Source organism: Lagenorhynchus albirostris, chromosome 12, assembly GCF_949774975.1.
Source record: "Lagenorhynchus albirostris chromosome 12, mLagAlb1.1, whole genome shotgun sequence".
Taxonomy (NCBI): Eukaryota; Metazoa; Chordata; class Mammalia; order Artiodactyla; family Delphinidae; genus Lagenorhynchus; species Lagenorhynchus albirostris.
Genome location: NC_083106.1, coordinates 13,120,165 through 13,145,072, shown reverse-complemented (window position 1 = coordinate 13,145,072; position 24,908 = coordinate 13,120,165). Strand labels below are relative to the sequence as shown.

The window sequence follows — 24,908 nt, the reverse complement described above, 5'->3', positions numbered from 1 at the left end:
CCAGTGCAAAAATGGAATCAACTTCCTTCAGGTTCTGAAAAAAATTGGTAAGTTATTCTTTAAATGTGTCATTTTTCTCAGTCAAAATACCATGGTAAAATAATACTACAGCCTTACTTAGGCGTCAACAACGATTTACAAATATGTATGAGACACCTGATTTATGCAACGGTGTCTGGGTTGGAAAGTCAAGATGAACAAGACAGAGGCTCTGAGACTGAGGAGCTCTGACAGTTAAATAGGCATCACAGAGCATTGCAATGAGAGTTGAAATAAATGTGTTTGCCAGATGGAGACCTAGACAAGGAGAATTCCAAGCAGAGGGGGTAAAATCGTGTAGAGTTGTGAAAATGCATGATATCAATGCAGAGCAAAATGGACAAATCAGACGTTTCAGGATGGAAGCAATAAATTAGAATAGTCAGTGAGGTGTGGTTATGTAATGGGCCAAGAAAACAATGAAGTGGACTCCAAATCTCAAAGATATCTCCTTGATGACGATTTTGGTTTTCCAAGCTTTATTTTCCCCATTCATAATGGGGACAAAGGCAGTGACCTACTACACAAGGTTGAAAGCAAAGACTAAACTAATCTCTTGTGACAAAAAGGAAAATTATTATACATGCTTAATTCAGTGGAAGGGCAAATTGGTGGCATATTAAAATGACAATTCCAAGTTTACCGAAGAGTTTTTTATTTCAACTAGAGGGAATAAAAACTTACACCGTGCTGTTATTATAAAACACTTCCGCATACAACACCTTACCATTTCTTCCTCACAACAGTCCTGTAAGGTAAGCAGGGGCTTTGTTATTAATCATTCCCATCTGATTTAAGAAAAAGCAGTCACCGAGGTTGACTTACTCGATACCCACAACTAAAACATATCAAGCCTAGCAATGGAACTCACACCTTCCGACGTCTTATTTCATGCTCATTTTCGCTGTGCAATGCTTCTTCTCTTGATATAGAAGTATTAATTGTGGTATTTTACCTTTTCAGGTATTTAGAGAAATGGATTGCTCTTAAATGTCTGGAAAGGGTAAACCTCTTATCACAAACCCATGTCTTGAGGGCACAGCCCCTTCTAACAACATTACCCCACAGCTGCCAGTCTGCAGGAGGTATTGCCCAGAGGACTGAATATACAGCAGATATTGGCAAGGAGCAACTTCTTGATTGCCAGGAACTTGAGATTGCCAGGGAAAAAGGAGCTGTTACAGAAGGTTGACAACAAAACCTGACAAGGGGAAGAAGAGGTGGTGCCACTCATGACTCCAGAACAGATGTTGTTACTGCAAAGAGCATCCCTGGGACATATAACTCCCTCCCACTGGCAAAGACAACTTTGGGAAGAAGGGAAAGAAGAGGTGCACTGATGCATTGCTTAGAAAGGGCTATAAAAAGGAAGAAAAAAGGGAGCAGAAGGGGGGACAATAGCCATATACGATCTACAATTTCAGACATATAAAAACTCAGTTATAATCAAACCTATGTCTTGAACCTCATCTCTTTCATTTCTACATTTTGGTAGAACAGCTTGGTTTTGAATGGGGTATGTAAGGATGGGAATGGTGGTTAGAAATGTGTGTCTGGAATGTTACACAACACTTGTCTCAAAAAACATTGCTCCTAGGACTTCCCTGGTGGCGCAGTGGTTGAGAGTCCGCCTGCCGATGCAGGGGACACGGGTTCGTGCCCCGGTCTGGGAAGATTCCACATGCCGCGGAGCGGCTGGGCCCGTGAGCCATGGCCGCTGAGCCTGCGCGTCCGGAGCCTGTGCTCCGCAACGGGAGAAGCCACAACAGTGACAGGCCCGCGTACAGCAAAAAAAAAAAACCCAAAAAACATTGCCCCTAGAAGTACTCCTATTTTTCATAATCATGTATCATATATTATAAAACAAATGTTTCATTTCGTTTAAGCTTTTATTTCATAGATTTAAAGCCTATCAGAAGTAAAATAACCCGCTATTAAAAATCTGTCCACTAGAGGGCTATGTTGTCTTTATAAATATAATATTTTAATCAACAATAAAACTGAAAGTTTCTAAGTTTACCCTTATTTGGAAAAAAAAATCTATTCTTGCATGTATGGGGTTTTGATAATTACATCTTTCTAAGGACTTTGAAAAGAGTCATCAAATTTTCTGTGAGTGAAATATACTCAAAAGGGATAAATTTAATCTTGACAGGTGTGCATAATTACACCCAGTTTTCCTTTTTGCTATTTAGGAAATGTTCTGGATACTCCCCGCCCTAGGTCATTTAATTTAGGAATACTTTAGTCTTAAAAAAGGGTCAGGCATAATCCTATTAACATCGTAGTTATCCTTTCCAATAATTAGCTGTTTGAACTCTAATTATGTCTCTTGCTGGGGTAATATAGATCTTGGGTGATACATTCTTAGAACAAATTAATTAGAAAAGGTTTTTAGCTACCAACAGGCAGGAAATTTTTTTGTTATTTAAAATGTTTTCAAAGAGCCACTGTGAAAGTGGATTCTCCAAACGATTTCAATCCCAGTTTGGGTTGTATGTAAAGGCTAATTGCTTCTTTTGCTGCATGGAAACTGAAAACAAAATCACTTTGTCTTCTCATACTCGCCCTCTGCGCTACCAATTTCCCTCTATACGTGCTTCAGTTGGAAAAGATGGGTTTCAAAAACTCCCTTTTTCTATTGGTATTAAATTTTTGTTTCAAACTCTAAGCCATGTATTTTAAGTTCATGGATATTCATTTGGTTTAAAATGCCAACTGCATTTAGCAAGTTATAACCTGGTTAAAATCTGGATCTACTATGTCAGCTGATGTTCAGTTAAATAACCAAAGCCTCCTATTTGGCATATGTAGAGTTTCTTTTTTTCCGCCTTAACATTAAGAGAATTATAGGATTGAATATTTAGATGTACTTTCTATAACATACACCAATCCATAGAATCCTCTACTTCAGTTCTCAGGTTGCCTGAAATCCTATTTTAAGCTCTTCCTTCAACCCACTGTAATTTTCCCTGTAAGTCATAATTAAGTTAGTGGATGCTTTTGTGGGAAAGCAAATATCTTGGATGCGAAAAAGCCAAATGGACTTTTATTTAGTTAGTAGACACTGTTATTAAAATGGCATGTAATCATCCATATCTTTAAATGCATCAGTTAAGTTGGAGCTCAAGCTTCTAGCTTTAGTTAACTTGTGTCTCTATTATAAAAAGGACAATGAAAATGTTAAAACCCTAGCAGTTGACTCAGAAAAACATCTGCTTGCTGGCAGGGTCACTTACCCTTCCACCCATTCATTCTTCCCTGGGGATTTTCCAGTTACTGTGTGTGTGAGTATGTTTGGGCTGAGGTGGGAGCATCCTTGAAAACAACTATGATTGAAGGCAACAGTCCTGATCTGTGGGGAGACTTTATCCCAGGATGTGATGAACTCACATCACTCTGTGTATCAATGAGCGTGTGGTCCCTGCTCCGGGAATGCCAAGTTATACCTGTGCTGGTTCATGTGAGAGTTGGGGAGAAAGGGCCAGGGATACCGAATGCAGAAAACAGGTTCTGTTACATTAACTGACAACATGGAAATAGAACATGCTAAGCATACAGTGGCCAAAGTCTGGTAATTTCCTTTCAGCCTGAGACTTGCAAATAATATCTATCAATAAAGGATGATTCAGGGGTTCCTGAAAGAAACTGCACCCTAAAGTAACTGTTGTGAATCCCATCTTACAGGTGAAACTAAAGCTTGCCAGACATTTCACAGTTATATGTTATGAGACTGAGATGCATCCAGGTCTAATTCCAGTGTGGTTTTCTTCCCTCCCCAGTGCTGCCTCTTGAAAGTAGGCTTTATATGAGGAAGGCATGTTATTAGAATTTGTGTGTAATCTTTAAATATGGCAAGACCACATCTATTTACAATGAAACATATGAAGTTATTATTCAACTATTATGAAATTGGTCAATTAAAAGGGTTTTGTGCTTTTAAGTAATCTATGTTTCTGTATACAGAAAAGTAGCCATGGCAGAAATTTGCTTTCTACTTAGAAGCACATGCTCCCGGGCATGAAATGTACATTAATATATAGTATATCGATATCTGAAACAAAGATATGAATTTTATAGCATCGAAAATTATAATATTTATAAAACCCAATGAAGCAGAATTATTATACAATCAACTTCATATTTGCTAGAAGTGGATCTTATTGTCTTATCTGACAAGTAATTAGTAACTCTTGAGTGATGTCCTAAAACATCAGGCAGATTTTAATAGGTCTACCAGGCCTAGACCTAAATAAGTTAGGCTTAAAAGAACTAATAAAGAGTTCCACTACCAAATGTAAAATAGATAGCTAGTGGGAAGCAGCCACATAGCACAGGGAGATCGGCTCGGTGCTTTGTGACCACGTAGAGGGGTGGGAGGGAGGGAGACGCAAGAGGGAAGAGATATGGGAACATATGTATATGTATAACTGATTCACTTTGTTATACAGCAGAAACTAACACACCATTGTAAAGCAATTATCTCCAATACAGATGTTAAAAAAAAAAAGAGTTCCAATGAGAGAGATGAAAATTATTAACTTCAATAAGATGTAGCACAACTATGACATTTTATAGATAGGTTAGGGGTAGCAAAATGTCATAACCTCAGTTTTTGTATTATTATTGATTTGCAGAGGCTGGGATGGGTGGGCAGTTCTTAACCTTTGTCCAGATCGCTAATATATTTGGCCAGGATTTAGAAGGGCTGGATTTCACATTGTTTTAGAAATTGCTTTGATTAAATCAGAAAGGCAACGCTGGCTTCCCTCAACTTGAATCTTCACCCCCCAAAGATCAGGGTGTCTCAGTGCCTTTGAAAAGGGCTGCACTCAGCAGCTTTTCTCTCCGAATTCTTCTTCCTCGTGCACCCTAAGGAGATGCTTAATTCTCACAGAGTTCACTGATAACTTCCTGGTAGGCCAGATGACAAGAAGTTTTATGATTCTTATCGCATCAGACCTCCTTCGTGTGTTTGCAACATCCATCATTCCCTTCTGTGTGAAAGTCTTTACTGTCTGGGCTTCTGTACCAGTGCAGTGGTGTGTTTTGTACGTTACCTCCCAGACTGTCTAGTCTCTGCATTCTGTGTTTGCAGAGCTGCACTGCTTTCTCTTTAAAGGCTTTTTAAAAATTTTTATTTTTATTGGAGTATAATTGCTTTACAACACTGTGTTAATTTCAGCTGTACAGCTGAAATTCACTGTACAGCAAAGTGAATCAGCTGTATGTATACGTATATCCCCTCTTTTTTGGATTTCCTTCCCATTTAGGTCCCCGCAGAGCACTGAGTTCCCTGTGCTATACAGTAGGTTCTCATTAGTTATCTATTTTATACTTAGTATCAATAGTGTATATATGTCAATCCCCATCTCCCAATTCATCCCACTCCCCGCTTCCCCCTTGGTATCCATCCATACGTTTGTTCTCTATGTCTGTGTCTCCATTTCTGCTTTGCAAATAAGATCATCTATACCATTTTTCTAGATTCCACATATATGTGTTAATATACGATATTTGTTTTTCCCTTTCTGACTTACTTCACTCTGTATGACAGTCTCTAGGTCCATCCACGTCTTTACAAATGACCCAATTTCATTCCTTTTTATGGCTGAGTAATATTCCATTGTATATATGTACGACATCTTCTTTAGCCATTCCTCTGTTGATGGACGTTTAGGTTGCTTCCATGTCCTGGCTATTGTAAATAGAGCTGTGATGAACATTGGGGTGCATGTGTCTTTTTGAATTATAGTTTTCCCTGGATATATGCCCAGTAGTGGGTTTAAGGATTTACATTTGAGGTTTCAGCCTGTAGCTCACTGCTCTTCATGCTGGGCCATCCTTTTTATCTCCTGTATATTGTATGCTGATGACTCCCTGATTGTTATAACTAATCAAGACATGCCCTGCAAGCTTCAAAATCATTTCCACAGCTAATCCTTGGGTACCACACATGGAGCAAGCCCAACCCACCATCCTATCCTGGCCTAAACCACCTCCTGTTCCAGCGTTCTCTCATCTGATGGGCTTACCATCAACCCGGCCCCTCAAGCAAAGCAATGGCGTTATCCTTCCCTTCTCCTTTACCTCTACTGCAAATTGTTGACAGTACTTCCTTTTTCTTGAAACTGGAATCTCTCCATTCCTTTTAATCACCTTTCATTTTGAGCCCCTTGCATCTTTCACCAAGACTATTACAGAAGTCTTCTAACATGCTTCCTGTTTCTGTCCTGTCCTTCCACACAGTTTCCATTGTCTCCACAGGGATATACTTCAAACATAAATGGACTTTGTCCCCTTCTCACTTAAGCATGTTCAGTCACTTCCCATAACCAAAAAAGGTGTAAAGTCTTAACGTCTTAATATGCCATAAAAGGCATTTTACTACCTGTCAGTGTGTCTCTAGTCTTCTATTTTGTCCTTCTTGACTTTATATCCCAGTAGTACTAACCAGATTTTAGCACTCCCTCCTGGAATCCTGGCCTTTCTCTACTACTAACTGCTACTACTACTAGTACTAGTACTGCTACTAACACACACACACACACACACACACACACACACGGGAATGAAGAACATGGTGCATAAGAAGAAATCTGGTGGTTCCCGCCACCTCATTATGCTCATGATAGGAGGATATACCTGTAATTTTTGAGAAACAAAATCTGTGATACAAATTTCCATATTTTATAAAGTAGACTCAATTGGAAATTCCATCAACCCTTCAACACTTTATTATTAATTAAACACCTACTATGTGCCAGATATTATGTTATAAGCCAACATATACTTTTAGTTATTTTAAAACTTTAGTATACGTTTAGGAAAAGGCCCATTGCCAACTGACTGATACGAATGGCTGTGAATTCCACTCTAAAATCCATATAGCATAATTTTACTGAAGGCCCTCACCTAGAAAACAAAAACGCATGTCAAACAGAAGGAGAGTCACTAGTATGAAAGCCAGCACAGTGAGTTGGGCGTCAGACCAGCCCCCCAAGTGTGCAGCCTTGTCCAGGGCAGAGGGAGGCGTGGCCATGGGGATGACCAGCAGTGGCCCATTGCCAAGGTCATTGAGAAGCTCCACCACATCCTGCCCTTTGAGACCCAGAGGGCCCTCACCCACCCCACCACGACACACAGTGAGTCAGCTGAGATTGAGAGATCCTCCCCGGATATGACCCTGAAATGACTCGAAGCCAACTGGGGTATGTGGGCCCGTGGACGGCACTCACGTGTCGGTGCCAAGCGCTGTCCTTGGACGCGCTGCCCAGTCTCTTCGCCTACAGTCTGTTTCCTCCTGTCACTTTAGAATTCTGGGCTTCTTCACAGAGCGAGGCTCCTCTCACCATCCATCCTCTCCCCTCCTGAGGACCCATCTTTGTTTTCTTTGGAACGCCCTTTCCATGTCAGAACTCTCCTACACCTCGACCTGGTAAGGCCCACGTCCTCTCCCTGCCCCACCTGGCGCTCCGTCTTTCCGGGGCGTCTCCTCTCCACTCACCACAGGGCCAGGCGGGGGCTGGCTCTTGCTTTCTTCTAGCTGGAATTAATTTAATCTTCTTTCTCCATTCTGTTTTGGTTCTTTCTACTCTCTTAAATGAAATGGGGTATAATAGTTTCATCTAGTATTTTGTTTTCTTCACATCCATTTTTCCATTGATGGTCTAAGCACTGCAATGTGACACTCAGAAAAAATGTACATTTACAGTAAACAGAGTCAAAAAGGAAGGGATAAAGAAGATGTGGTTCATATCTACAATGGAATATTACTCAGCCATAAGAAGAACGAAATAATGCCATTTGCAGCAACATGAATGGACCTAGAGATTATCATACTCAGTGAAGTAAGTCAGAGGAAGACAAGTATTATATGATATTACTCATTTGTGGAAACTAATTTTAAAATAAATGATATAAATGAACTTATTTTCAACACAGAAACATACAGATTTTGAAAACAAACTTATGGTTACCAAAGGGGGAACATAGGGGGGAGGGATAAATTAGGAGCTTGGGATGAACATACAAACACTACTATATATAAAACAGATAACCAACAAGGACTTACTGTAGAGCACAGAGAACTCTACTCAGTATTCTGTAATAACCTAAATGGGAAAAGAATCTGAAGAAGAATGAATATATGTATATGTATAACTGAATCACTATGCTGTACACCTGAAACTAACACAACATTGTAAATCAACTCTACTCCAATAAAATTAACAAAAAGAAGAACGGTGTGCCTTCCTTGGAAAAGGGTCGAGGCATTCTGTTGGCAGAGGCAGTTTGAATCTTAAACTTTTCTGGAGGGTGACCTAGGGAGTAAACCAAATGTTCATGTCCATGTTCAGTTGCTTATTGAGCATTTGTTCCCTGTCAGTGTAGAGGCAGGGAGAATCTGGTGAAAGCTAATGACATCAACAGTACCAGGCAATAATGAGCATTCAATCAGCTGTAAAGGAGTGAATAAACAAGTGCATGACACAGAGATGGTCCATTGTGCCAACGTCCACTTTTTGGTTTTGTGTATATGGCCTGGGAAACCTGGGTTCATTTTGGTACATGTCTTCTGATTGTGTGCCTTTAAAAGATGGTGTAAGTTATAGAAACTACTGACAAATTTTACCTATGACATGGTGAGATAGAGTTTTCAAAACTAGAATTCTTTGTAAGTGATATTTTTGATGGTCTGGTTACACGTCCTTTGGAAATCCTATGCAGATAAGTTGTGCTCCCATGTGAGATGAATCAGGTCTCTGAGGGTGACAGCTAGAGAAAAGACTGCTTCTTCACTGGTGCCTTAGATGAAATGATTCAACTTGCATGTGTGAGCAGATTTATTTCCAGGGGGTGGTTTCTTTACCATGGAGCAGACGCAGATTTTGTTCTTCCTTTGAAAAAATATCCTTTGGCTTTTAAAGCATGCGTTTTAGTGTTTCCACTAGCAAAGAGCTAAAGTGTGACAGTGTCAGAGGATAAAATAGGACATTATTTTTGCACTGTTTTGAATTATAGAGGCTGTGGTACTTGTTAAAAATGGAGGGAGGGGCAACCAAAAGTATGTTTATGAAGGACTTAAAGTTTACTTAGATCTGTTCCGTGGTCTGGAAACTAATGTGTCAAAAGGGAGATAATTTTAGCTTTCACAGGACTATTTAATATAGTAACGTTCTGGCCAATTTCTCCCGAGAAGAATGGAGACCATCCGATGCAGTGGGTGAAATCTTGTAGGCAATACATAGTAGTGCATGGGATTGTGAATTTCATTTGAAAAGTGTTACTTAATATAATTCTTGAAGAGTTTGCAAAGTAAAAAGCTTTGGAATCAGTTCATATCCAGCCTGGAAACGAAAAGTTTGGAAGTGTTCTTTTAAAATGGACAAAACAATGGACTGGGATGTTAAGAGACTTGCATTTTAGTCCCACTTCTGTTGCTAATGAGCTTAGTGACAGTAGGCAAGTCTTCAGTTGCCATTAGTTTTTAAGTGAGGACGTTTTTTTCTTCCAAACAAAAGCTTATACACTAATCTAGTAAGTAAAGTAGCGAAAGAGAGAACCCATTCCCTCGGAAACTGCAGGTGGCGAGCCTAAGGCTGCCCCACCCGAGTGATGCCCTCACCGCCATGCGGCAGCATGAGAAGCCAATGGAACGTTTTGGAGGCATGGTATCTGAAGTCTGTTGAGTTCTCATTTTTTATAAGTAAACAAAGCAATCTGTTTTTCTTGCTAGGACACCCCTGGGAGCAATAAGGAATTAAAGCAGAAGTGGATTAGCACCTAGAGATTTCCTTGAAAAAAATACTCTGAGTTATTTTAGTTTAACCTCTGATGTTAGGAGAGGAGGGTTCAAGGGACAAGTTGGAAATTAGGTTTAAGCTTTTGGAAGCTCTCCCTTTCTATCTCCTTTTTGTGGCACCTTGTTTTGTGAGCACAATGCAATTTCTGGTTTCCGACACACTTTCACAGGTGTCTGAACTACCTCATGGTTTCACACTGTCGGCAGTTTTGCAAGGATCCCGCATCTTTGAAAGGTTTCTTTCTCATAAAGAAAAGGGAGGAGGGTTAACAACCTGAAAAGGCAGGTCATTCTCTTTGAATCCTGATATAAGGGGAACATTGTTTTGACAATTCTGAATCTCTAGACACGTGATCTTGACAAAGCTCTCCTGGCTGGGAACAGCTTTGTCCCGTGTGTAGAAGGGCTTGCAAGCTTACAGACTGTCTGCTTGATGGCCAAGACTCGGGCATCCATGACTTATTTGTGTAACACAGGTTAAATGGTCTCAACCTCATTCCTTTGCTTTCTCTTCTTGAAATGGAGGGCTCTGGGGAGAAAAGGGAGATAGATGGATTTGGGGAAGGAAGTGGTTCCTTGACAGGGACAGAGGACATTGTGAAGTAATCCTAACTTCTGAGATTTTTGAAGGAAACTGTGGAACTATTCAGCAGTTATGTATTTATGATCTATATCACCACCCAAAATAAAGCATAGTGGTAATTTTATAAAGGCAGGAATAAATTTAAACATGAGAGAGGAGCTGATGATGAAATATGAATGAGAAATGCAAATTTGAGGAAAATACTAAGTCGTTTTAAAAACCCATCATGTGAGGCTTGAGTGAGGTATTTATATTTATTACTAGATATAGAAATTTATTTTCTTAGCACTCTATTTCCTTAAAAGGAGGTAAAATCAGCTACATGGCAACTATTCCTATTTACGAATGACAGTTACTTCATACTTTTATTTCTAACTTTTTGTCCCTAAATTACATTTTTTTTAGTGTTTCTTTTTGTTATACTCCTTTTCCCTAGCCTGGAAAATTTGAAGAACATTGCTTTCTTTCTTTTTTTTTTTCCACTGTGATAAGACTTTACAATTTTTTTTCCCTAAACTCAAAATGCAAAAATTATGATGCTCTAAAAATGCATGTGTAAAGGACATCTCCATTTATACTGAGATAACAGAGTTACAATTAAAATGCAATTTAACCTTCCTTCTTGTTTTTTAAAATAGTTGCTTACGTTAGAAATTACCTTACCTGTCATTTATCATGTAAAGAAGGCGTACGTTTACAGACTCTGCGTTTTATGGCCTGGACTTGAGTGTCCATGACTCACTATTAGCAAACATAGTTCTTAACAATACTCTCTCGTCTAAAACAAATAGAACATGCATCCAAGGCACCACGTGTTTAGGGTCCAAATACCTGTTGCCCTAGACGTGTGGAGAGTTAACGCAGCTTCCAAAAGCTGTTTTGTTCTCCATCCATAGTCTGTGTTCTGTGACAACCTGATGCTCACGAGCTCATGTTGACTATTTTGTTATTTAATGTGCACTTTAAGAATTAATAAAAGCAAGTCTTGCTAAATATCTGTAGGACAGATAAAAGCAAATCTCACTACACATCTGTTTGACAGCAAATATTGCACAAAAAACCTTCAGCGTTTGGTGTGTTAATCCTGAAGCAATTCAGAAATAAGTTTCTGCAGGCAAACAAAATCATATACTAATTACTGGAACATGGCGCAGAGCAAGTGAGAAATAGAAATATAATCCCCAGCACGATGTAACAATATATTTGTGACCTTTCATATGAACTTTAAAATAAAATAGTTTTCCTTTCCAAGATAATTTTTTGTATTGTATCTACAAGCTGATCTTTAAAAATATATATACATGGTTTGGAGCCAGGTCTTCTTTAAAGAGATTTTATTTTCCCGATATGAAGTGTTCCATAGCCCAGTAACTAACTCTTATTAAATGCACACTGTGGGTCAGGCACTGTTCTCAGCTTGTATGGGTTTTACTTCATTTAATGTTTAAAGCAATCTTATGAGGTAGGGATTCTTATTACTGTCATTTGATAGATGAGGAATCTGCAGACACTAAGCAACTTGCTGAAAGTCAAACAAATAGTGAAAGATGAAGATTTGGAACCCAGGCAGTCCAACTCCAGAACCACCATATTAAGTCACTACCCTGTATTTCACAGATTAAGACCAGAGCTAGCTGATCTTTTGAGGAATGAGAGAGAAAAATATGACACAGTTGCATTGAAATAGTTCTCTCCTCTAGGACTCTGTTGCCTCCATCTGAAATGCTGAATTTGAGGCTTAAGAATGAAAGAAAAAGGAATCGTACATGACTTTACCCAAAAAAGAATCATCATCTGGGAAGCAATTTTGATATCTATAAAAACTACTTTAAACGTTCCAGATTGCTACAATATCGGATGGTTTTTCTGGAAATGAAGTTTCCTAGAGAGCTCAGAGCTTGTTCAACACCAAGGCTGCCACTGGAGCATTACATATTTCATCTTCTCTTTTGGCCACTGTGATAGAACATTATGCCACTATATCATAACACCAACCATCATAATATGGACATTGAGAAACTGTAGAGATCATGTGTGAGAAGATGACTCAAGCATCTGGGCCTTTCTTTAGGGTTTTGAAATAGGTCATGGAGATCCAACAGACCACTGCTAACCCAAAATATCCACCTGTGAATTGGATCTTACAGTACCCGGAAATGTGTGGTTCTATGGAAATTCCATTAAGTCTAGCATCCCCCCGCTCCCGCCCCGAGGAATCTCATCTTTGTAAATCTCAGGACTCTGGGTCTCACTGATTTTCTTATTTGAAGACTTTGGGAATTTGGAACTAAAGCAGGTTTTCTAAGGTGCCTGAACCATGGACATTTAGTACGAGACAGGACCTTGAAAACCAACTTGTCTGACTCTTTATCACTTTGCCGGTGAGAAAACCAAAAAGCAGAGATTACAACTTTGTCTGATGTCCCAGAGCCTGTCAGGGACAAAACCGCAATGGAAAGCAGGTTCTCTGGCTCTAAGTTCAGAGTTTTTAATGAACTGACTTGGCCTTCATACCCATCATAGCCCCTGGCCTTTTAGATCTGTGGACATGAGTCTGTGGCGCTGCTTCTTCTGTCCTTTTCAGGAGTCTGTGGCTGAAGTTGCCACCCAACTCTGTGACAGAACAATCAACACCACGTGGAATAGCAGAGAACTAAAACACTACCCTGAATACTACATACAATACTACTAGAGATTATATTAGTGCTCTTGCACCTTCTGTAACATGGGAGAATGTTGTTTCCTGTTCAGTAAATATATAGCCATAATCTTATCTTTACCCATACCTTTAAGAAGCATGGGTGGAGAAAACCATGATATAAAACAATTTTTCACTCTTTACCTTACTACCAATTATATTGTAGATTTTGAGGAAATATGATATTTTGCTTATGGAAATGTGTGCATTAAACCAACGATCGTTTCCAGTAATTCCTACTTGTAAAGGAAGAAAAAAAGACAGATTGAGAAGTTCCTATGGTCCCGAGAGCTGACGTGCAGGTTCACGCCAGTTATGACCCAGCTCAGGTGTGGTATCACACAGATAAGAAGACATACCAGGAGCAGCTGCAACAACAGCACCAACAAAAGCAACATGTATTGTTGGGCCTCTGGTTTCCAGGTGCTTGAGACACAGCAGGTGTTTCTTCATTCTGTGACTGTTGCCTTTTTCGCATTTCAGCTACTGCAGTGCCCAGTTGGCTGAAAGAAGAGAGAAAACATAAGGTCTGAAAAAATTATGATAAGGGTAAGTCGCCTGTGCTGAAGGAAGCATAATTTAATTGAGGGGTCAGGAAAAAATAGTTTGAGAAAAGGTAAAAATGAATAAGCGTTAGCAGTCAAGTTGAAAATTCCCCAGAAATTTTTTAAGGCGAACATTCTAAAAACTTTGGGAACAAACTTCTACCATTATCTGCTACATACAATCTTGGTAAGTGTTGCCACGTAATCAGAATCAGTTGGCAAGGTAAATATGATAAGGTTTGAAAATTTATTTTTAACTTCCTTCTGTACTCAAGGATGATTACACCTGCTTGCCTTTATGAACGGCTTTAAATGGTTATGGGGGTATGAATAACTCGTTTCTCTGTTCTTATTTACAATACAGTTATTTGAGCTTTACAAATCATTGCTGCAAGGTTTCTAACTCTATAACATGGTGAAGAACAGTTTGTTTTTGGTCCTCTCTTGTCTCCTTTTAAAACATACAGTCTCCTTTTTGGTACTCTGGCTCACTGTCCAGGGGCCTTCTCTTGATAGTATGGGCAAAATGCCTTACTCTGTGTTAGGTGTCCCTGTAGCAAAGGCATCACCTCCCTGTCCTGCACTGCTCAAAATTTATTTTCATTTAGTAGATAACTGTGGAAAGACTAAACATTTATCAAATCCAGGAGAATCACTTTGGTGGAATTTATATATCATGGCAGATAAGCCTGAGGTGCAGGCTGCCCTACCTGTGACTTTACAAATGCAGCCAAGTGAGTTGCTACAGATTTAGAAGACCAACACTGATCTAGGAGTTAGTTGATGATAAAAAAATAAAGTTTTATTTAGTAGACTAATATAAAATTTAGCATGAACTTTTAGAAAAAGGAACGAATTCTACTGAGTAATATTTTCACAAATACACAAGGTATGTAAATCACACATATATATTGTCATATGTGTGACTGAGAACAATACTTGTTAAAAACATAAAGTACTTTGAGCTTTTTTGGCATTGTGAGCTCATGCTTTAAAAAATACATTTTCAGTTCTGAATACAATGATAGATACTTTAAAAAATACTGTATTCTTAAAAATAAGATAAACATCTCTTTAGACCAGAAACAGATGAGAAAACCACAATGGTAGATAAATGGGGGTAAAGTCACAGTCATTTTGTAATTCAGGTATGGGAACAGAAAGGTGCAAAGGTTCCAAACTCTAGTGGGGTAAAAAATGCTCCACTGTGAGTAGTGGGAGACCAGAGTTCAGACCGGAGTTTTACCTGAATAAAATCAGCAGCTGGGTTTCTGCCACTCATAAAAAGATGCTAAAAAAACTATCTGTACCATCAATGGTACCTAGCTGCAGGAGAGAGGGGATGCATAGAGAGCCAATGAAACCTGACCTAAGCCAAACAGCCCACAGGTTCTGTGACTGGGCCAAGGATGTCTCCAAAGCCATTCCTGGATGGGAGGAAATCCTGAGATGCCAGTGAAAGAGCTACTTTGGGACTGAAGGTCTTGGGGGACTAGTGGAGACAACTGAGAAGCATTATAAAGAGTGAGAGTGAGAAATACACCGCTTACTCAGTGTGTTGCCTGAAAGCAAAAAATCCAATTAACACTAAAAACAGAAAACCAACTCAACAATCATGAAATGAATATTCCTGAGCAAATGCAAATAACAGAATCATCCAAAATTAGTGTAATAAACATATGTTTAATATAAACAATGTGATAAAGGAAAAAACTTGTATAAGAGAACAAGAAATTATAAGAACAAATGTAGGCAAAAATGAAACAAGAATAGACAGAATGAAAAATGGAAAATATAGAAACAAAACACATCGCCATTAAAAAGATTCAGATGGAATAATAATTTCCCAAAGCCACCCCCAAGAGAATAAGTGTCAAGGACTGTACCCAGAATCCAGTGAAAAGAGATAAAAAGATGAAACATAAAAAAGGGAATTGAGACAAGCATAGCAGTAACATTGAGAGACTCCCCTATGTGTCCAACAAGATTTTCATCATCAGTAGAGTATTAACAGAGAATATTAATGGGAAGTATTTTCAAGGATCCTGGCTGGAAACTTTCCAGAATTGGAAGGAAAAAACAAACAAAAGCCTTACATTGAAAGAGCATACCACATGCTCAGCAGGATTTATAAAATAAAAGTAAATCCACACATATATGCTTAAAAATAGAACCACAGAACTCCAAAATAAAGATATAAGCTGAATTACCCACAGAGGAGAAACAAGCACTGACAGCAAAATAGTGCAGCAGTCAGACAAGAAAAAGAAATAAAAGTTATCCAGACTGGAAGGGAAGAGGTAAAATTATCATTATATGCAGATGACATGATACTGTATGTAGAAAACCCTAAAGACTCCACACAAAAACTACTAGAACTAATAAATGAATTCAGCAAGGTATCAGGATACAAGATTAACACACAGAAATCTGTTGCATTTCTTTACACTAACAATGAAATATCAGAAAGGGAAAGTAAAAAACAATCCCTTTTAAAATCACATCAAAAAAATAAAATAAAATACTTAGGAATAAATCTGACCAAGTAGGTGAAAGACTTATATGCTGAGAACTATAAAACATTGATAAAGGAAACTGAAGATGATTTAAAGAAATGGAAAACTATCCCATGATCTTGGATTGGAAGAATTAATATTCTTAAAATGGTCATACTACCCAAAGCAATCTACAGATTTAATGTGATCCCTATCAAATTGCCCATGACATTTTTCACAGAACTAAAACAAATAATCCTAAAATTTATATGGAATCACAAAAGACCTAGAATTGCCAAAGTGGTCCTGAGGAAAAAGAACAAAGCTGGAGGCATAACCCTCCCAGACTTCAGACAATACTACAAAGCCACAGTAATCAAAACAGTATGGCACTGGCACAAAAACAGACATATGGATCAATGGAACAGAATAGAGAGCCCAGAAATAAAGCCACACACCTAAGGTCAATTAATCTTCAACAAAGAAGGCAATAATATATAATGGAGAAAAGACAGTCTCTTCACCAAGTGGTGGTGGGAAAGCTGGACAGCTGCATGTAAATCAATGAAGTTAGAACACTCTCACACTATACACAAAAATAAACTCGAAATGGCTTAAAGACTTAAATAGAAGACAGGACACCATAAAACTCCTGGAAGAGAACATAGGCAAAACATTCTCTGACATAAATCATAGCAATGTTTTCTTAGGTCGTTCTCCCAAGGCAATAGAAATAAACACAAAAATGAACAAATGGGACCTAATCAAACTTATAAGCTTTTGCACAGCAAAGGAAACCATAAACAAAACGAAAAGACAACCTACAGAATGGGAGAAAATATTTGCAAACAATGCAACCAACAAGAGCTTAACTTCCAAAATATACAAACAGCTCATACAACTAAACAACAAAAAAACAAACAACCCAGTCGAAAAATGGGCAGAAGACCTAAATAAGCAGTTCTCCAAAGAAGACATACAGATGGCCAATAGGCACATGAAATGATGTTCAATATTGCTAATTATCAGAAAAATGCAAATCAAAGCTACAGTGAGGTATCACCTCACACCAATCAGAATGACCATCATTAAAAAGTCCACAAACAATATATGCTGGAGAGGGTGTGTAGAGAAGGGACCCCTTCTACACTCCTGGTAGGAATGTAATTGATACAGCCACTATGGAGAACAGTATGGAGGTTCCTTAAAAAACTAAAAATAGAGTTACCATATGATCCAGCAATCCCACTCCTGGGAATATATCTGGAAAAAACTCTAATTTGAAAAGATACATGCACCCCAATATTCATAGCAGCACTATTTACAATAGCTAAGACATGGAATCAACCTAAATGTCCATCAACAGATGAATGGATAAAGATGTGGTATATATGTACAACAGAATACTACTCAGCCATGAAAAAGAATGTAACAATGCCATTTTCAGCAACATGGATGAACCTAGAGATTATCATACTAAGTGAAGTAAGTCAGACAGAGAAAGACAAAAATCATATGATATCACTTATATGTGGTATTTAAAATATGATACAAATGGACTTGTTTACAAAACAGAAAGAGACTCACAGACATAGAAGACAAACTTAGTTACCAAAGGGGAAAAGGGGCGTGATAAATTAGGAGTTTGGAATTAGCAGATACAAACTATATATAAAATAGATAAACAACTAGGTCCTACTGTATAGCACAGGGAACTATATTCAATATCTTGTAATAACCTATAATGAAAAAGAGTATGAAAAAGAATATATGTACATGTATAACAGAATCACTGTATAACTGTATGTATAGCTGAATCACTGTATAACTGAATCATTCTGTACACCAGAATCTAATAGACCACTGTAAATCAACTATACTTCAATTTTAAAATGTTTTTAAAAATAAATGTAATCTAATTATTGGGGAAAAAAATATATAGAAGAAAGCACTAATAGCTTCAGAGCAGGAAAAGGATTTCTTACAAAACCAAGCCAAAAGGGAAAAGATGATTTTTGATACAGCTAATTTATCAAAAACCTTTGAACAAATAAAAGAACATAAAGTAAAAAACTGAGAACCAGACTGGAAAATACAGAGGACTAATATCTATAGCATATACGTAACACATCACAGTTTAAAAATACAAATAACCTAATAGAAAAATACGCAAAGGAAATGTGCAGACTGTTTACAGAAGAGGAAAATACAAATACCCCAGATTAGATGAATAGATGGTCAAAACTAGTGACTAGGGAAATTTAAATAAAAAAAATTATTTCATATCCAAATTTCTGACAGGTAAAAAGTCACACAATACCAATCTGGGGAGAGAACTTGGGTAATGAAAAGCTCTCATACAATCATTTTGAAGAGTAACATTGACTATGTAACAATGTAGTTAACAATATACATAACTTATAACAAATTCCACTTTCATGTTTATACTTTGAAACTGTATAAGGTAATAAAAATACTGTAATTAGTGTCTTCATATGCATATGAAGACACTAATTACAGTATTTTTATTACCTTAAATTAGAAACAATCTATATTTTCATCTTTTCAGGAATGAATACAAAATGGTGAAGTCACTGTATGGTGATACATAAAACAGCACTTAAAATGAATAATTTAAATCTATATGAAACAATTTGAGAAGACTATAAAACAATGTTGAATGGAAAAAATAGCTGCAAAATATTAGATACAGGGCTTCCCTGGTGGCGCAGTGGTTGAGAGTCCGCCTGCCGATGCAGGGGACGTGGGTTCGTGTCCCGGTTCCGGGAAGATCCCACATGCCGCGGAGCGGTTAGGCCCGTGAGCCATGGCCACTGAGCCTGCGCATCTGGAGCCTGTGCTCCGCAACGGGAGAGGCCACAACAGTGAGAGGCCCGCGTACCGCAAAAAAAAAAAAAAAAAAAGTAATAAAAAGAATTAAAAACAAAAATTAGATACAGCTTGTATCATTAACAAAATTTTCATAAGTATACAAAATATAAATCGTATTTTTTTTCTGGGTAATATATACAGCAAAGTGATAAAAACTCATGAACAAGATCCATGACTTTGGTTGATACTGGAGAATTATGATGGGAATGTGATTGGAGGAGACAGGATTTTAACTTTATCTGATAATCTTTTTAAAAATCTGAGGCAAAACAAAATACTAATATTTGTTAAATTGGGGTATTGGATGCAGGAGTATTTTTTTATTGTCTTTTGTACTTATATATATTTTTTTCTACACACACACACACATGCACACACACACACATACAATATAGCTTTATATGAGACAGTGATCAGAGAGGGCTTTCCTTCTGTTGTGAAGTAATTGTATCTTCCAAGAAATGAAGAGAAAATTCTGATCTCACTTCCGGTTGTGCACCATTTTACCCCACGTTGCTTCTTCCCTTTTTTCAGGATTGGATGCAATGATCAAAACCATCTTTATGCAATAAAAGCAAGAATCAACACGCAGAACTACATCAAACTAAAAAGCTTCTGCACATCAAAAGAAAAAATAGACAAAATGAAAAGTCAATCTACAGAATGGGGGAAATATTTGCAAACCATATATGGATAAGAGGTTAATTTCCAAAATACACAAAGAGCTCATACCACTGAATAACAAAAAGACAAACAATCTGGCTAAAAAATGAGCAGATGAACTGAAGAGACATTTTTCCAAAGACACATAAATGTCCACCAAACAGATGGAAAGATGCTCAACATCACTGATCATCAGGGAAATGCAAATCTAAACCATAATGAGATATCACCTCACACTTGTTAGAATGGCTGTCATCAAAAAAAGATGAGAGATAACGTGTTGTCCAAAAATGTGGAGGAAAGGGAACGACTGTGCAGTATTGGTAGGAATGTAAATTGGCTCAGCCACTATAGAAAACAGTATGGAGGTTCTTCAAAAAATTAAAAATATAACTACCATATGATCCAGCAATCTCACCTCTAAGTATATGTCCAAAGGAAATGAAAACATGATATCAAAAAGATATTTGGTAGTGTACATATGTCAATACCACTCCCTCACTTCGTCGCTTTGTGACCACTTAGAGGGGTGGGATAGGGAGGGTGGGAGGGAGACACAACAGGGAGGGCATATAGGGATACATGTATATGTATATCTAATTCACTTTGTTATACAGCAGAAACTAACACCACATTGTAAAGCAATTATACTCCAATAAAGATGTTAAAAAAAAGAAAAAGATATTTGTACTCCTATGTTTATTGCAGCATTATTCACAAAAGCCAGGATATGGAAACAACCTAGATGTCCATCAATGGATGTATGGATAAAGAAGGTGTCTCACATACACACACACACACACACACACATACACACACACACACACACACACAGGAATATTATTCAGCCATGAGAAAGAAGGACTTCTTGCCATTTTCGACAACATGGGTGAACCTTGAGGGCATTATGTCAAATGTGATAAGGCAGACAGAGAAAGACAAATACTGTATGATATCACTTATATGTAGAATCCAAAAAAGCTGAATTCATAAAAACAGAGAGTAGAATCATAGTTACCAGAAAATGGGGGGTGGGTGAATTGGGGGGATGTTGGTCAAAGGGTACAAACTTGAAGTAAGAGGATGAATAAGTTCTGGAGAGCTAATGCATGGCATTGTGATTATAGTTAACACTACTGTATTGTATATCTTGAAGTTGCTAAGAGACTTGATCTTAAATTTTCTCACCACAAAAAAAGAAATGATAATTATGTGATGGGACAGAGGTGTCAGCTAACACTACGGAGGTAATCATATTGCAACATATAAATGTATCCGATCAACACACTGTACACCTTAAATTTACAATGTTATACGTCAATTATATCTCAATTAAAAAAAATCTTTACAGTTTGAGCAATGAGCCAAATAAAACAAGATGAAATTCAAAAGGATAAATATAAGGATATGAACTTAGATTTTAAAAAACTGCAGAAGACTAATATGGGAGAAACATGGCTTAATAGGAGCATATCTAGGTGATTTACTGGACAATAAATTCAGTATTAATCAACAGTATGATGTAAACAAAATAGTTAATGGAAATTTAGAATGCATTAATAAAAACATGTTTTCTAAAACAAACTGGTGATAAGTCTTCTCTGGGCTGGTTAAATTATTATGTTCAATTTTGGCCCCCATAATTTAAGAACGAAAATGAAATTTGCTTAGAAAACTAGAAGGAGAGTTAAAAAAAAAACAAAACTAAAAAGAAAATCTCATAAGAATACTACTCTTAGAACAAAAGTGTTTAAAGGAGATTCATATAATCAGAATCATAATTATCTAGCATTTGAAGTGATACCAAGTAGAAGACAATGTCAGTCTGCTTTGTAAGATCCCAAATGTTAGAAGATGGATTTATAAACAGAAGCAACTGAGAGAGTTTTGCTTTCACAAATAGAAAGTCTGTCTGATACTCAGGTAAGATCTTAATTTACCTGTGAGGTTAGTATCAAGTCAAGCTTTCTTGAACATTCAAGCCAAGGCTGGACATTCGGAAAGAGGTTGATCTACAGGGGTCTTAAATTTACATGAATGGTTAGACTGAGAGAACTGTTCTTAGTTCTGAAGTTACTGTTCTTAAAATGGGCTGCCCAAGCTGAGAACTCTCTTCAAAATACAGTTGGGAGGGAGATGAGGAACCCCTGTTATTTTTTCAATTTGTACTCTTGTCGATCGTCTTGTCAATCCTTGAGTATTTCCTGGTATTTCTTCATCTTTTTTGTTTACGTATTGTTTCCCAAGTGGGTTGTAAAACTCTAATGGGGAAGGAGAGAAAAAATATATTTCTCATATATTGGTTTTCCTGGAATTTAGCAATGTTTTCTGTCAATAGATGCTCATGATATTGTACATCAACTATACCTCGATACAAAATATTAGATGCACAATAAATTTTGAGTATTGATGATGGTGAGTACGAATGATTTCTCTGATTATTAAAAATATCTATTTTCCCAAGGCAGAAATTTGGGAAGTTTTGGAAGTTACCTAAGGCAGAAATATGGAAGATTTGCATACAAATTCTTATAGCTCTAAGACACATTATTAAGTTTCAACAGGACTCCATGTCCTCTCCCAAATCATCCTTCACAGAGGATGGGAGTAAACTCATATTCAGGAAGTCTAGAGAATTGAAGCCTGAATGGCCCACTGTAATGTGAACATTTACATTTTATCTTAGATGAAACATTCATACTTTATCTTAAGAGACCCACAGAAAATTTGCTTGGTATTTTGATATATTAATGCATAAACATAAGACTAATTATTTTACATATCCTAACTTTAAAAGAAAAAGGATATTCCTACATCTTTCTTAATGGTCAAGATGCTGCTGCTGTGAGATTACCAATTTTGGAAAATTAGGCTGAATTGGAAAAGAACTGACTCTGCACTCAATATTAGTGATTTATCATCTCACTCTTGGTGTAACAATATTTCTAGAACTCAAACTTAGAAATACACCGATGACAATATCCTCCATCCCCACCGCCAAGCTGCACTACAATACGGTGATTAAACAACTTCTGGAGTTGGGCTGTGTCCAGATCTTGCCTCTATCATCAACTGGATGCCCTTTGGTTAGTTATTTAATCTCTTTGTGTCCCAGTGTCCTTATCTGCAGATAATTATTGATTGTAATAGGACACATCAGTACACCATTACTACTATAAGGGTTAAGTGGATTGAACATGTAAAATACTTGGAAAAAATCCTTGTACCTACAGTAAGTACTTAATAGTGACAGCTCTCTCAAGGTAATGCTGGAGAGCATTGTTCATGATGTCGCCCAAAAGTTGGTGTGGTACAATGTTTTCAGGCTACAGATGTTGAAGATTTCCACACTTTCTTCCTGCTGAGAGCTCATTTCACTTCTTATAGGGTGGCTTGTACAGTTTTTGTGTCCATTGGTTAGGCTCTTCCTAGCTCAGGGATCTACACAAAGGCTTATTCAGTGAAGAAAAATGGTTGGATTTCCATTTCACTACTAACACTGTCATTTTTATCACATGTAAATGAACTGAGTCTCCAGTGACTCACGGTATCCACAATCAACTCCTACCCCACAATCACACTTCATGATAATTGTAGCCATTTTGTCATGTTTAATGAAAGCATTCAGTGTTGTCATATAGTTGTTGATTCAGTGTTTAGCCCCCAAAAGGTATTTGCTAAATAAGCCAAATTTGTGAGGCCCTTTTTAGCACTGGGATGGACAAGGAAGCAATTCACCACGTACTGATATTTATTCTTAGTTGTGCTGTATTTTCCCTGTGAAGGAAAACAACCCACTCCTCAATTTAAAATGTCTGATAGCTACCCTGCTTCAGCTAAGCCAGCATATATCTATGTCACGGAGCAAGCTTTCAGCATCACTTCCTGTCCCATGACTTGTTCATCTAAAAAGAGTGGCATCCAAACCAGTTTTCCTTTTTTTATTGCCGGGGGGCGGGGCGCGGAGAGGGATAATTTTTAGTGTGCTGTTTTCAAAAATCACCATTTTATGATTGCATTAAACTCTGAAAAATTCAAGAAGTAAACTCTTCGTGCATGAAGAGAAAAGAATTACTAAAAATAGGACTTGGTCCGCTCTTTTGGTGGTTAGAATCTGGTTCCGTCAGTGAATACATCCATGCAGTTCCTTTCCCTTGGTTATCCATGAAGCTTGCTAAAAATGCCACATTATGTTGAGTCAGCAATTCTCCATGTTCATGATACTTTCATACATATTTATAAACACATAAATATGTATCATAACATATAAATATATAAAAAGACTAAAAATTCGTTCCTCCTGTGCTTTCCTCTATCGTTAAAGTACAGAATCAGAGCCACGTCAGTCCTCTTCCTGTTTTGGCTCCTGAGCATCTATCGGACATGCTGAAAAGCATTATTTGACAGGGCTGTTTGCAAAGAGCACCTTGTGCAGCTCAGCTGCTAAGTTTTGTCCCCAGAAGATTCAGCCGTTTCCATTCCACAGAACATCACAATTTCTACTCTTGTGATTCTGCACTTCTATCAACTTCCTATTTTCTTCTTTTGACCATGCTTTTTAGAGTGTTGCAGTAAGAGACATCTGGACTGGAGTCACAAAGGCTGCCTTGTACTGGCCACAAGGCATTAAGTTACTTAACGTCTGCCTCAGTTTGTAAAATGGGGAGTGATACTTACTTCACTCAGTAGTTGTAAGGATAGAAAACATATATATTGCTATTATAACTACTAACTTTAGCAGTGTGCCAGGGAAACAGCACTCAATAATCTGTAATCACAATCATTGTTCCTATTATTATTACCTCTAGACCTGTCTTCATATATATATATATATATATATATATATATATTTTTTTTTTTTTTTTTTTTTTTTTTGTGGTACGCGGGCCTCTCACTGTTGTGGCCTCTCCCGCTGCGGAGCACAGGCTCCGGACGCGCAGGCTCAGCGGCCATGGCTCACGGGCCCAGCCGCTCCGCAGCACGTGGGATCTTCCCGGACCGGGGCACAAACCCGTGTCCCCTACATCGGCAGGCGGACTCTCAACCACTGCGCCACCAGGGAAGCCCCTGTCTTCATATTTATTTACCAAAAAATACCTGATGATTTTCTTCAAAATTGTATGATGCGTTTTTAAATATAACAGCAAAGATGATAGATTTACTTGGCAGTTGCCAAGGTTCTCATATG

At 37.7% G+C, this 24,908-nt stretch overlaps 1 protein-coding gene and 1 long non-coding RNA gene across 2 annotated transcripts in view; one reads left to right on the top strand and one right to left on the bottom strand.

Annotated features, from left to right (window-relative positions):
• RGS17 (regulator of G protein signaling 17) overlaps positions 1 to 13,621 on the bottom strand; it is a 28,330-nt gene extending 14,709 nt beyond the window's left edge. The window contains exon 1 of the mRNA XM_060168072.1: positions 13,485 to 13,621. Coding sequence (XP_060024055.1) covers positions 13,485 to 13,603 — 119 coding nt within the window. The 5' untranslated portion in view covers positions 13,604 to 13,621. The remainder of the gene's footprint in view (positions 1 to 13,484) is intronic.
• LOC132530723 (uncharacterized) overlaps positions 1 to 24,908 on the top strand; it is a 118,966-nt gene that overhangs the window by 39,517 nt on the left and 54,541 nt on the right. The window lies entirely within an intron of this gene.